Genomic DNA, 15,176 nt, shown 5'->3' with positions numbered 1-15,176 from the left:
CTTCTATTTTTTTTTTTTTTTTTTAAAGACAGAGTCTCACTCTGGCTCAGGCTAGTCTTGAACTCGTGAGATCAAGCAATCCACCCACCTCAGCCTCCCAGAGTGCTAGGATTACAGGTGTGAGCCATCACCCTCAGCCAGAGAAATGCATTTTGAAGCAAGGTCCAGCAGAAAGGATAATTCTAACCCACCCCAGGAGACATAGCAGGACAGGTCATTCCCGGAGGCTGAGCCAAAAATTGAGCTACACTGATTGAGATGCTTGAGTTTGCAAAATGGCCCTTTCTCAAATAGCATCTCCAGTAAGAAATGTATCACTGGGCAAATGTATCATTGGTCCCACTGATAAAGGGAACTCATCAATACAAATTCTAGAACAACAAGTAGCTACTAATCATAATAGAGTGTGGAGTTCTATTCATACATAGGCAACAAATGTCACGAGATCACAAGAAGATGAAAGTCGGGGGCAGGGAGGTGAAGGTGGGAAGACGAAGGCAGGTGGGAAAACTTCCTGGAAGAGATGATTCTCATTGGCCCTGTTTGAGATTGAGTCAACCAAATGAAAACAGCAAAGATGTGAATTCTGAGGAAAGGGAACAGCAGAAGGGAAGGCCGAGCCCTGGTACATGCAGAGAACCACAGTTGTTTTTACTTATTTCTTCCCTGGTGACAAAATGGCTTGACAATAAAGGCAGATTCAGAGAGAGCAGAAATCGAATGAATATTTTAAAACAAAGCAAATAAATAAATAAATATGTATATCCATTTATTAAATACATATTTATATAGTGCATAAAATATGCATTATATAACAAAGGTATATAATTATTTATATAACTGTATGCAAATCATATAAATATATAAATAAAATATATGGCATATTATGAAAGTGCCTGTCACCATGGAGAAAGAGAGAATGAGAAATAACTACCTTTAAAAAGAAAAGGAAAAATTGGAAAATTAAACAAGCCCGCCCGCCCACACCCACAGAGCCGGAAGCCTTAAGTTCAACGAACATGTTCAGCTTCCTTTCTGCACTTTCATCCTGAATAGCTAAAGTTACGTCTGCTCCCCACACCTCCAATCCTGCTCATCCGTTTTACATCAGTGAACTGATTTCTTATGCTAGAGGCTCTTTTCCAGAAGTTCATGCCCCACTAAATTAAAATTTAGTTTCCTGTCCTGCGTGTCTCGGCTAAAATAAGAGCAGGGAGGAGGGTGGTCCTCAGCCCTCATCAGAATACAAAACTGCCCGGCTTCTCCGCCCACTTCCACAGCCCCCAAAGCAAACCCACCTGCTGCTGTGTTAGGAGCATTTTTGAAATTATTTCCAATCCTGCCACCCTCTTCGTGGTAACGCACCTGTTCATTCTTTCTTCTCTGTTGCTTTTTTTTTCCTTTAATTCTGATGACCTTTTCCTAAAAAACTGTCTACTATACATTTCTAAGTCTTACTTATATTTCACATAGTCCGTTGCCTTCTGTCAGTAAATGGAGATGGGAAGCCCACAGCCCAGAAGCCTGTGAATGAGACACAGCCCTGACGAGACTTTATCTGCATCATTCCATCTCTGTGGGCCTCAGTTGCCCAGTCCAAAAGATGAGCTGTTCAAACTGGGCAGAGCATTTGAGCTCTCGAGTTGATTTCAGCTATAAACCTCTCTGACCTCCACTACATTTACCTGGCCACTCAGCTTTTTACTTGAAACCATTTGGAGTTCCAGTCCCCCCTACCCAATTTTATTTTTCTTTCCTGTTCCCCTCTACCCAGATATTTGAGACTCTTTGTGTATTCATTAGGGTAATGCTATCTTTTCTTTACAGTAACTTCCCAATTTCAATGAAATTTATGTATACGAGAATCCACTGCTGATATTCCTTGTCAGTGAGTGATTCAGGGACAAAAGCCCCTGTGTTTTATGGCTATTATACCACTTCTTGGGCCACAAAGTTCTCAGCATTCAGCTTTCAGAAGGGGATAGAAGTGGAAGTATAGAGTACTCACACTCACTTTTTACCACCTGGACTTGGAAATGACGTTGCGTCATTTCTGTTCAGATTCCATTAGTGAGAGATGATCGCAAGACCCCACCTGGATACAAAAGAGGCTGGGGACAATGCTGCTGGCTCAGCGGCATCTGGGTTTGGTGGACAGTCGGCCTTCTCTGCCATAGCTCCTTTCCCTCTGTCCAATCAGCCCCCCAAATCCATGCAATATACATTTGCACACCTGCTAACATATATTTTAGAGATCTATTCAGAAGGCAAGTTAGTCTTTATCTCATCCTATGTCATAACAGACTTTTCAATATACGGTTTACTTTCTTAAGGGGCAATTTATTTTAAGCCAGGCCTGTCACCATGTGTGATCACTGCATCTGCCCTGTAGACCTGAGTCTCACATATAAGTGAAGTACAATTGAATGAGCTTAGAGAACTTGTTGACTTTCTAGATATGTCTGCATGGCAATTAAGCACGCCCAACTTCCCAAAAGAGTTACATGCACCACATTTATTGAGGACTATGCCGTGATTTACAAGTTATCTTTGTACAGGAGCCCACAGAGTAGCTTTAGTGACGTTTGTTTTATCATCAAGAAAATGGAAGTTCAGAAAGGTTAAGTAACTTTTCGAGGAACACGCAGGAAAAGGAGTTTACACAAGATTGATGTTCCTAACACTTCCATTGAACTCTGCTGACGCTTCCTTAAGGATTCTATCTGGAGAGTGACTGTGAAGTAGCAGGATTACTTTTTAGTCCAATGAACAACTTACATAACCAACAGAGTTGAAAATTACTATGGCCCGTTCAGTATATTCATCTGAGAAGGCTATAAGCTTATGCCAAGAATCAGAAAACCTGATAACTCAGCACCGGGGGATAGCAGAATGAGCAATGGAATGAGAATTAGGGCCCTGGTTTCTGCCTGTGTTCTTTGTTGCACAATAGTGACTTAGACCGATGATTTTCCATGTTTAGTTGCACACGAATCACCTGGGGCTCTGGTTAAAGTGAGTTCCAACACAGCGGGTCTGGCATGGGGGCTGGAGATTCTGCATGACAAACAATTTCCCAGGAGAGAGTAAACACACTCTGAGGAAGGAGGACTTAATTCTGAATATTTTATTCAGCAAACATATAATAAGGCTGACCATGTAGTGAGTAGGTGGGGTACAGAGGTGACTTTCTGCCCGTTCTTCAGCTAATGGATGGAGCAAGCATAGCCACATGTGACTGTGCCATAATATTAAGTGCCATGACAGAGAAGGGTACAGGCAAGGTGAAAGGCTAGAGCTGGGGGAAACTAGCTATGCTTGGGGAAGTCTCCATAAAAGTAGAGTCTTAATGCATGAGAGGGATCTTGAATGACAAATCCTATTTTAATAGGTAGTGAAAAGGAAACAAACAAAATCTATGCCATGGGGCAGGTGTCTCGTGTCCAAAGAAGCAGGTGCATAAAGTATGGTGGGCTCCAAAGACCTCAAGAAATTTGATGATACTGGACACAGCACACCTGGAGTTTTTATGATGTTAGTTCTCAGGGAATCCATTTCTTCTCTCAATAGTCTGTAAGCTCCATGAAGTGACAGCATTATCCAGTCACCACTGTTTCTACAGTGCCTGGTGCACAGTAGCCACTTAATTACTATGACAATGAACAAATGCGTAAGTGAATGAACTATTCTTGCCCTGGGCAGAGGGGTGTACAGAGCTACAAAGGGAGTGGATGGGGCTAAATTTACTAAAGGCCCTTACCCTTCCCACCTGCCATGGCAATGACTTTTCTTTTCTTATTTCAAAAGTAGCATAGCTTAGCAATGGTATGGATTCCACAGTCAGGCTGCCTGGCTCAAATCCTAGCCCATTATGACTATGAGATGTTACTCAGGTCTCCATTCCCTTATCTATAACATGGAGATGATCATAATAGGTCCTACTGCAAACATTGTGCAGAATAAATGAATGAATGCATGTAGATCTCTCAGAGCCATACCAGGTCCACAGTTAATGCTCCGTACATGTTGCTGCTGCTGACAGTTTAGGCCATGTCAACAGATAGGAATACATTTAGCTGCAAGTAATAAATAATCCACTTAATGGCCACATTTTTTCCCACCTGTTACCTCTCTCCTTCCTTTCTCAAACATAATTATTCAATGGTAGTATAATTTTGGAAAATAATTTTTAACAAAAGCTAACACGCATAAGGAGTATTTACTATGCCAGGCACTGTGCTATACACCCGCAAGCCACCGATGGGGAAAGTATGACAATTACCTTCTGTATCCAGAGCAAAGGCTTAGAGAAGTACAGAAGTAGCCCAAGGTCATAAAATTCATAAGCAGTGAGCTGGGATTTGAACCCAGATCTATCTAGATATTAATCCATGCACATAGCCACAGGCTATGCCACCACAAAGTTGTAGAGGACAGTGGCAATATAATGCTTCTACCAGAGGAAGCTTCACACATTGCAAATATAATGACATGATGCCCGTGCTTAAACCCCTTAACTACCTTTCCATCACTTTCAGGACAAAGCCTACTTTCTCCCTCCTAGCTTACCAGCTGCTTCTTCATCAGTCCTCTGGCCTCACCTCTGACCTCTCCATGCTTGATATTCTCTTTCCTACCTCTTTGCTCTGCCCTTGAATACCTGCAGAACCTTCTCACATTTCTACCAAACCCTAGAATGTACTGCTCCCTGTGCCCAGAGCATCCATCCTTCTACTCATTACACTCTATTAGTCCTTCAAGACTCAGCTGAAGATTTGCCCCACTAGGGAACTGCTGATACCCTACTGACTGGTCACCCCTAATATCTGCTTCAATCACAGAAGTTGACACCCTGCACTGTTCCTGTTTTTTAATTTGTCTCCCAGCTCCATTCCCCAGACTCTGCATCTTGAGGGCAGGCTCTGGGTCTTATTTATCATTTAATCCAACTTTTTAACATGATGCATAGCTGAACATATAATTGATACATAAATATTTGATGCAAGAATGAGACATTAACTAATTAACTAAAGCAATAAATTTTAACCTGAGGTCTAACTGTTCCTAATGAGTCCATAAATGGACTATGGAGAAAGTAAAAATACCTTGAAATTAGGTGCAAATTTTTGAATACATATGTATTTTTTGGGAGAAAGAATCCTTAGTCTATATCAGATTCTTAAAGCAATCTGTAACACAGACAAAGAACCAGTGCATACAGATAGTGACCAATTTACGTCAATACATAATTCCACAATATCTTCTGGACAATTATCTATTTTATTAAAACTTTGAAAGTTGTTTTTTTTTAATTTTGTAAGACTCAACATTATTTTATGCAACATTAGAAGAAAAGGCAAAAAGTTTGACATGCTGTTATCACATGGGAAGACACATCCCAGTTTCAGAGAAAATAAAATTGAAATGATGAAATATGATATTTTGTTTGGGGTCTCATGCTTCCTTTCAGAAGCCCCTGAGATGATGTGGTAAGGTAGGTAGAGCAGTGCCTCTCAGAGCAGTGCAGCCAAGTGGACAATCCCAGCTCTGCTGTGTGCCCCAGGGCCATGTTGGGAAACTCTCCTTGCCCCTCTGGGCCTCAGACTCCTCATTGGAGAGAACTGTGCCTCCCCCACAGATTAACTGGATGGATTAACTAAGAGAGTGCTCGTATAGTGCCTGGATATCAGAAGCCTTCTGAGAACTGCCCCTTCCCTATGCCAGGCCACATGCACAGAATAAGACCTCATCTAACTAAAATCCTTACTCTTGTGAGTTTTAGTTAATTGTCTGAGTTCTCCCTGATTTTCCACCTATCCTCACAATTTTTGAGAAGTGCCTAATTCCATTTGCCTGCATTTAGGGTAGAGTACCTGTCACTGGGCTCAGGATGGTGGGTGTTTATGTTCTCTCCTACCCCCATGTCTATTTGCTCTGTGTTCACGGCATCTGCCTTGCTGTTCATGGTGAAAATATAAAAATAATTTATAAAGTTTTATTTTGCACTTCACAACAAATTGATCCGTGCATAGCAACAAATGCTCTTTTGAGTTGTTTCTATTGCCCACAGTCCCTGGCTCTGCACAGGAAGAAGGGCTTCCTGTTGTCCCCTTGCCCTTCCTGAACTCCGGGGTGGACGCTCTCCACTGAGATACTTGTGAAACACCAAGACATTCCTCCTGAATCCCGTGGCAGGGAGAGCTAAAATCTCAGACCACAGAGACAGTTGGTTTATTTGTATGGTGTTGATGTGTCTGTCAGGATGGATTAAAATATTAACACGCTTTCTCCCCCCCACTCCCCCTTCCCTGTATTTAGTATTCTTTTTGCAGATGTTAAAGGATTTACCAACCTCTCCACAACCTTGTCCGCTCAGGAGCTGGTCAGGATGCTCAACGAGCTCTTTGCCAGATTTGATCGACTGGCCCATGTGAGTTGAATTTAATTCCACCCTAGTCTTTTGCAGGAGTGAGGGACTGCATGTGGAATTAGGGGAGAGAAGGAATCAGCCTTCATCCCCAATGCCATTTCCATTCTGCATCTCGGCCCCAGGCATGGACCCCAGCCCTCTCACATTCTGGGGACTGATGTTAGTTATTTACAGGTCTCAGTTTGGAGGTTTGTCAGATTAATTTTCTCAATTGAGAGACAGCTGTTTGAGTAACAATCAAACCCAAGTCCTTTTATCTGCTTTCCATGCCCCCGTCATTACTTCCCCGTGCACGTGGCCAGGTGCCATCCAGCTGCAGCTTCAGTGCTCACGCATGAAGTGGTGACTGCCTGCCATTTCCTAGCCAACCCCAGCCATCCGGAATGATTTAGCCTGTTTGCGAAAACCAGTCATCGGCTAGACCATCCCACCACTATTTTGTTTGACCTAACTTAAGAGTTTTTTTAGCCAACAAGACAGTACCTTCATTTTTCAGCTGGCTTGGTCAGAGCTAAACTAGGAAACAGATTAAAAGAGATGGACATTTGCTATCAAAACATAGATTCATATCCTAAAGACACTCAAGTTGCAAAGACATCATTATCACAAGGTATTTCAGGGTGGGCTTTGGGTTCAAATAAGCCTGACTTAATTTCCTGCTTTATAAAGTATCTTAGTGCCAAAGTCACAAGGCTGTGATGAGAATTAAATGAGATCATTTCAAGTGGGAGTTCATTTTTAAAGTATCGAAATGTCCTCTTTTAAGGCTGCCTCACTCCATGGGAGATCCATTCATACCTGCCTTCAAGGCAGTGGTTCTCAACCTTCCTAGTGCCGCGCCCTTTCATACATTTCCTGTGGGTCGCCACCCACAGGTTGAGAACCTCTGCTCTAAGGTGTTGTATATGGTGCTCTCTGTTAGGAATACGGAAATGATGAAAATGCACTTTCCTTTCCTAGAGTTAATCTAGTCAGGGATACATCAACGCACAATGTGCTATGATGACGGCAAATCTGGGGGCTCTGGGAATGCAGAGACGACAAATAACCCTTGGATCAAAGAAGACTTCCCGGGAAACTGACTCTTACCCTGAGTCTTGAAAATGAGATAAACAGGGTGGTGCCTGTGGCTCAGTGAGTAGGGTGCCGGCCCCATATACCGGGGGTAGCAAGTTCAAACCTGGCCCCGGCCAAACTGCAACAACAACAAAAATAAATAAATAAATAAATAAACTTATTTTTAAAAAAATGAGATAAATCCAATTTTTTATCTCATTTTAGTATACCACTCAGCAATATAGAGAAGAGTCCACTGATAAATGAAACATCAATAAATCTCAAATGCAATATGCCAAGTAAAAAAAGTCAGATACAAAAGGCCAGATAGTTTTTACTCCATTTGTAAGACCTCCTATAAAAGACATAAGTAGTTTCCAGGAGTGCTGGGAATGGAGTGAGTGGCTGGATAGGCAAGGGGTGGGGTGATTCAGGGGATGGCGTAGTTGCTTTATATTTTGATTATGGTGACTTCATGACTGTATACACTGGCAAAGGATGAATTTTATTGTGCATGATTATACACCAATTATCAAAGTGAAAAAACCAGGGAAGGATATTTTATACAGAGGAAAGAACAAGAATAAAGATGTTACTCTGTATATGTGGATAAGCCAGAAGAGATGGCTGGAGGGGAAAACGGATGATATAAAGTGGTAGGGATGAGACAGAAACACAAGCAGGGACCCGACAAGGAACCTGATTAGAAACTGTAGCTCTTGGGCAGCTCTCAGATGGGAGGCCGACGTGGTGAAGGAGGAGGTGGGAACTGAGGTCTCCTAGTAGGAGAGTTGGCTTTACCTGGGGGACTAGGTAGTGCGGGACACGTATACCACCATTCCTTTTTACCCTTGCTCCAGCACTGATTGATGTTAGTTACACAAAGTTATTCCATTTCCTGCTATGGTTCTGAATATTTTTGCTCAAAGATGCCAAGATGAACAAAACACAGGCCTCCAGTGAGAAGCGGTACCCTCTTTCCCCGAAAATTAGACATCCTCTGAAAATAAGACCTACTTACAGGAAAGATAAGATGTCCCCTGAAAAAAAGATCTAGGGCATCTTTGGGAGCACACCTTAAAATAAGACACTGTCTTATTTTCGGGGAAACGGGGTAGTTACGATCAAGGTCAATTCTGGTGTCACAGAACTCCATTGATCCAGAGAATGGGTAATGAAGTAGAATTTAACCTAAGTTATTCGACCAACATTATCTGAGTACTCACTATGTGCCAGGCACCATGGAACACTCTGGGAAGGCAAAGCCAGTCCCTGTCCTTTGGAACCTTGGAGTCTGGCAAGGAAGAACAATGATTCCCTAATGATTGCAGCAGTAATAGATACAAAAGTCCTGATGGACAGAAGAAGGATCTGGGAAGTGATCTGGCAGCATCCAGAGAAGAAGCCACAGGCAGGATGAGAAAAAGAAGCCTTCTGGGCATAAGATCAGAAAAACAAAAGTGCCCTCTAGGCTGAGCTGTGGTGCAAAGGCAGGGACATGTGAAAGTGCACTCCCTGTTTGGAGAGCTGTAAGAAACTCAAAATTGCCAGACCATGAAGGGCATGGGAGACTGGAGTGAGAAATGAGCTTGACGAGGAAGAGAGAAGCAAATCTTGGAAGACATAGTGCAACATTTTAAGGGATGTGGCTTTCCACCCTAGTTATCACATGCACTGGGGATACACAGCTGCACAAGTCCCAGTGGGTGCAGGAAATCACAGTCTGCCATGGGAGTAGGGAGGGGTTCAGTCTTATTTTAATTTTTTCCTGTAAGATTTTAAACAAAACAATGAATAAGTTAAGCACAGATATATGAAAGAGTAAACGTATTATTGATTTTGATGAGCATATTGAATATTCATAAACTGCCGAGAGGATGCTATGCAGTGTGCAGAGCACCTTCCATGGATTGCCTTATTTAGTTCTCACAATACACCTACAAGGAAAGGTCTTTATTGCTACCATTTTACAGAATCAGTGACTGAGGCTCAAGGAAGGAAAATAATCTACCCAGAACCATCAGTACCTCGATGATTCAGAGCCGGGTCCAGCAAGCCAGCAGCTTACTCTCAGCCCCTCGCCTGCCTCAGGCATTTTAGGAGCTAAAGCATAAGCCGTCAGAGAGGTACAGGTGCTGCTACTTACAGAACAGCTTGAAGGGTGAGAGTCAAGTGTGGCCTCGACGTGAGTGCGCCTTGGGCAGATCACCTCTCTGAGTCTCTATTTCCCATCAGAATTGAAATGAAAGATAAATTTGCGTGAAGTGTCTCAGCACAGAGGCTGGCTCCAAATTCATACTCACTACATGTTAGTTCTCAGTAATCCCCTTCACATCGTTATTCCATTTCCGGCCACCCCAGGGGCATCAGCACCTACCACTATAGACGACTCTCCTCGGAAAAGTCTGAGAAACTCTGCCAGTAAAAACAATTCTACTCACCTTGGACTGAGAAACCCTGCTCTAACTGTTTCGGCCCCAACCTTAGATAAGTCTCACCACCTGGCTTGTAGGCTCTTCTTTGTATAAAAGATTAGACTTGTACTTTTATGATGCCTTTTAGCACCAAAGTTCTGTGGCTGTAGAACTCTCTAGTTGCCCTGTCTGGATACTTGGTTATAGATTTCATTACATTGAAGATCAGACAGGACCAATCTTACATGTAAGTGGCATACACTGTACCCATTTATTCACTGTGTTATTAAAATGCAAGGTTAACTTCAAAGTCTTCTGTTAAAGTTCCTCTCAGTTTGGCTGAATTCCTTAGTGCCCTTGTGGTTCAAGATATTCAGTGCAGAATATTTTTCATTCTTAGAAATGACCTTGATAAACTTTGGTAGAACTCTGCTTAAATAAAGTGGTCCATACTGACCTCTTCTCCATTCAAATGAAGGATACAGAATATGTATACTATTACAAAGGCCTCAAGACAAAGAACATACTTATTGTTACACTTTTGACATCATTGCTTTTTTTTTTTTTTTTTTTTTTTGTGACAGAGTCTTACTCTGTTGCCCAGGGTAGAATGCTGTGGTGTTATTGTAGCCCATAGCAGCCTCGAACTCTTGGACCTGAGCAATCCTCTTGCCTCAGCCTCTCAAGTAGCAGGGACTACAGGTGCAGGCCACTATACCTGGCTGGCTTTTCTATTTTTAGTAGACATGGGTCTCTCTCTTGCTCAGGCTGTACTCTTGAACTCCCGAGCTCATGCAATCCACCTACCTTGGTCTCCCAGAGTGCAGGGGTTACAGGCATGAGACACCGCCCGGCCCGACATCTTTATTTCTTGAACATTTTCTTAAATTGCTGCCCAAACGGGAAAAAAACCCAAATTTCTAACAATAAGGAACAAATCCAAGACTATAGAAAACGAATCAACAGATTAGCGAGCATGAGACCGTACTTGTACTGACACAGAGAGAATTCTGTGGCATATTGTTTCATGAAAAAAGCCTTCATCATCTCTGTAAACATGGTATTATAAATGTATGCCTAAAGAGAACAAAAAATATTGCATATGAGTGAGCATGGACTGTATACATGAGGGCACAGCAGCCTCTGAGGACCAGGCAGAGACCAGGCTCCCAGCACATTGTGTGTCTGTCAGGCTATCAAGGGGACTTGAACCTTATCTGCAGTTTCACTTTTACCAGGGTAGTATATCCATGTAATACTGGTGTGATTACAATTAGATTAAATACTTAAAAATTTGTCAGGATTTTTAACACAGCTACTTTTAAAAGTACATTAGACATAATGTTTTTGTTTTGAAAGTCTTTTTTTATTCATTTTTTTATTGGTTTTTGGGGGGGTCATTAAGATTATACTTGTTCATTATATAAAATTCAAACATCAAAGACGTAGATAACACAGAAAGCAAATATCCCTGTAGTTCAAGTCTTTAATATTTTGGTGCATAGATCTCCTAATTTGTCTATTATCTATATTTGTGGTTTCATAAACTCTCTGGATTTTTTCTGAGATTTTTATAATATCAAAGCCATCAAGATGAGAGGAAAAGGATTAAAAGACTCAGCAAAATTTGCAAAAAGCCCTCTTCTTTTTAAATATCTCTTTTTCCCAAAGCAGCTTGGCTTCCTTAATATGTATTTTTTAAGACAGTTTCTGATAGAAGTTATCTGGATAATTCTGTCAAATCATCTGACAACTCAAAGGATTTGATCAGAAAAAAATGTCTACAAATTGACAGATCTTCAGAGATAAGAATCCAGGCCTTTTATATATATATACACACACATACCTATAAATATAGAGATATTTGTGTATCTCTATGTCTATTATAGATAAAAATGCAACATATAACATATATCATACACATTTTATTTTTACATAAAAAATATGCTCTGTATAATACGTGTGTGTGTGTATGTATCCACACATATATACATACCATTTATTCGGGGCCTACAGATTGTCAAGGCAGCTACCAACTTTACCTTTTGTTTACAAGAGAAACAAACCCTGGATATGAACATTATCACATCATTGCTCAGTGTCTGCCCCAGAAAGGTAATAAACCATCTTACACAATCTCCTACCAAAACATGCATTTGTCAGATCTGCCATTCTGAGCTTTGCCATAATTCCTAGTTTTGTAGAAAAAGAGCACAGAGGCCCACAGTCACACAGACATGGTTTGAATTCCTCCTGGGCCAGCCCCTGCACAGGACTCAGGAAGGGAGGAGGACTAAGATGAATGTCACACCTTAACACAGAGTGTGGCACACAGCACCTGCTCAGTAAAGATTAGCTCCTTTCCCACTTAGATTTTTCCAGCACCCTTTCACCTCTGTCTTCATGAAAAGATCACAGATTGGGAATTAGTAGGACATTCAGTCCAGACTGTGACTTTTTTTCATGTTTCTCATACTGAAGTTTTCATATCTATAAATCAGATGTGACTTCTGCTTGCCCTCCCATATTCAGAGTATTAGACGGCTCAAGAAGAAGAGACAAGGAGCAGGATGAACCCTGAAAAGGTTACTTCCAAACATCAGTTGTCATTGTGATGCCCAGGCTTACTCTGTTATGTATTTAGGACAAGATGGGATTATTCTGATACTTGTCACATATGGAAAATTGAAGCCCACACACAGTGGCCCCAGTGTCTTATCCAAGATCTCACAGATAATAAATATGACTACAAAGTAGTTTGATTCCGAGACCAAAGCATTTCTGTTCTCCTCTTTCCCTTAGCCCTCCCATAGCCAACAGGGAGGTGGCAGATCCATGCACCTGCACGGGAAGGACCAGCTCCCTATTAACCTGAGTCACTCACACCAAGTTCTGCCCACAAAAGACCATTTGCAGATAAAATCACCAACCTTGCCTTCCTGCCTCAGTCGTCCACTCTCTTGCAAAATTAGCTGCATTGAAGATAGGAATCCAAGCTTCTAAAAATAATCCTGGGGTGGCTATGCATGTTGTCAGAGTTCTAAAGATTGCATCTGTGCCCATTTGGGAAGGTTGGCACGGCCCCGGAAATCTGATCCAGATGGAGAAGCACCAGAGCCGGCTCTGATTCTCTTTTCCCTGTCTGATATTTGATTTTTATTGGAAAGGTGATTTCTTCATTTGTTACCTCAAACATAATGGCCCAACTCCCAGTGAGATTAGGAAACCAGCACAGTGCTTTAGAGCTTGGCACTACAACACAAGGGCATCAACTGTGCTGCTGGTCTCTCAGAGGGCTCTTCACTGTCAGACACTCCCATCTCCAGCCCCAGGACCCTGTTTTCCCCAAGGAGAAGCCCACATCCGCACACCCATAGAGACATAAACCCCCAGGACTTCTGATCTAGAAGGCATCTCACAGATCATTCAATCCCAACAATCCATACAAGGAAACCAAAAGGAAAAGTCTCCTGTCTATGATCAGAAATATACATGTTACAAGAAATTTTGTGATAAATCCTGTCCATGTCGTTGTTACAGAGAAGCAACCTTCTTTTTTTTTTTTTGAGAAACAACATTCTTTAATGCCCCATCTGCCTGTTGTACTAAGCCTTCACATACATCATCTCACTTAATGTTCACAATCACACAATGAGGCAGGTTCTTTTATTATCTCCACTTTACAGACCAGGTTGCCAAAGTCTGGAGGATAAGTAATTTACCCAAATATTCACGGCAAAGATCGGGGAGGGGGTGTTGTCTCAGATTTCATCCTGTGCAGTATGACTCCCAAGCCAGCACTCTTGCTAGGCCTTAAGTTCTTGTTCCTCTGAAACCTGCAACATCTAGCTGCCCCCTGTCCAATGTAAGAGCACACTCTATTTCCTAGATGCTTCTTTCTCTTTGAATTTTGTGAAAATTGTGTCCTCGAGATTAGGAATCCACCAAGCTAATCACTGTCCTACTTCTCACCTATGACATGAAGTTAAAAATTGTACTTCACAGTGTTGTTGTAAAGACTAACTCTGTCTCATATTACACATAGTGCATGAGAGGGGTTACTAATACTGATTTTCGTGTCAGGGGAAATGCTTGCCTTATTATAGATGCCCAACTGATGTTTCTGTTTTTTTCAATGAATAAGCATATGAATTGATAAATGAATAAAGGAAGGTGTAAGACATAGTCCCTCTTCTTAAGGTGCCAATATCTTAGCTGGAAACGACTTTAAATACTTGAAATAATAGGTATCCCTAGGTGGTTTATATTTGCAATTGCTTATTGTTGAGCTAAAGACTGCTAAAAGCTGTTATTACATAGAAATATTCTAAGAAATAAAGACTGGCAGGAGTTGGATTCCTAGCAGAACGCTTTGGATACTCTTTGCCAGACCTGTCCAAGTGATAGGTATAGGTCATGGAGCTAGTATACGGCAGCCATGTAGCATTAGAGCTCAAAATGTTGATTTTTTTTTTCCCATGATTCCTCTCCACCTCTGGGTCCTCCAAACCCCCATTTTGGGTACACCCCTGATTTCTTACAAAGAGAGTGAAAGTGAATTTCAAAGGTAGATGCTCCTGGCCCCAAGGTGCAGACCAGCTGGCATTGCTCACTTATTTTCTAAGCCTTTCTGAAGAACTGATCCTTCTGCTGACACAGCCCTTTCCCTCCCACTCTCTTCCTTCCAGGAGCATCACTGCCTTCGTATTAAAATCCTGGGGGACTGCTACTACTGTGTTTCTGGACTCCCTGAACCCCGCCAGGATCATGCCCACTGCTGTGTTGAAATGGGCCTCAGCATGATCAAAACCATCAGGTAATCTGTGATCTCCATGACACCACCTTCCTCACCATGTGTGTGATGAGGAAGACACACGGCTCCATCTATTCTTTGTGATTAATCGTGCGCATGGGGAAAGGCAGAGCCTTTTGACTTACTTCACAAAAACTACCTGCCCCTTTGTTCTCCCGTGTAAATCAATGCACCTGTTACCTTCCTCATTCCCTGTACTTCACCTTTAATTATTTGTGCCACAAGTTGTCATGCAAATGTCCTTGGGAAGCTACAGCAAAGAACAGGATGAGCATAGTCCTTGTCTTCCGGGAGGTTAGGATGCAGAGGGAGAGATGAACACAGACAATTTCAGTGCGGTACAAGGAGCTTTGTAAAAAGTCAAATTCAGGTGCTCAGGGGAATAGAGGAAGAACAGTTCATTCAACTTGGGATGTTGGAGAAGGCTTTCCAGAATGGAGATGGATAAGCTGTCTCCAAAAGG

At 42.0% G+C, this 15,176-nt stretch overlaps 1 protein-coding gene across 3 annotated transcripts in view; it reads left to right on the top strand.

Annotated features, from left to right (window-relative positions):
- ADCY8 (adenylate cyclase 8) overlaps positions 1-15,176 on the top strand; it is a 256,006-nt gene that overhangs the window by 104,906 nt on the left and 135,924 nt on the right. For all 3 annotated transcript variants that reach the window (XM_053559439.1, XM_053559441.1, XM_053559440.1), the window contains exons 4-5: positions 6,319-6,430; positions 14,589-14,716. In XM_053559439.1, the coding sequence (XP_053415414.1) occupies positions 6,319-6,430; positions 14,589-14,716 (240 nt within the window). The remainder of the gene's footprint in view (positions 1-6,318; positions 6,431-14,588; positions 14,717-15,176) is intronic.

Source organism: Nycticebus coucang, chromosome 13 (assembly GCF_027406575.1).
Source record: "Nycticebus coucang isolate mNycCou1 chromosome 13, mNycCou1.pri, whole genome shotgun sequence".
Classification (NCBI taxonomy): Eukaryota; Metazoa; Chordata; class Mammalia; order Primates; family Lorisidae; genus Nycticebus; species Nycticebus coucang.
This window is presented reverse-complemented; position numbering and strand designations above follow the sequence as displayed.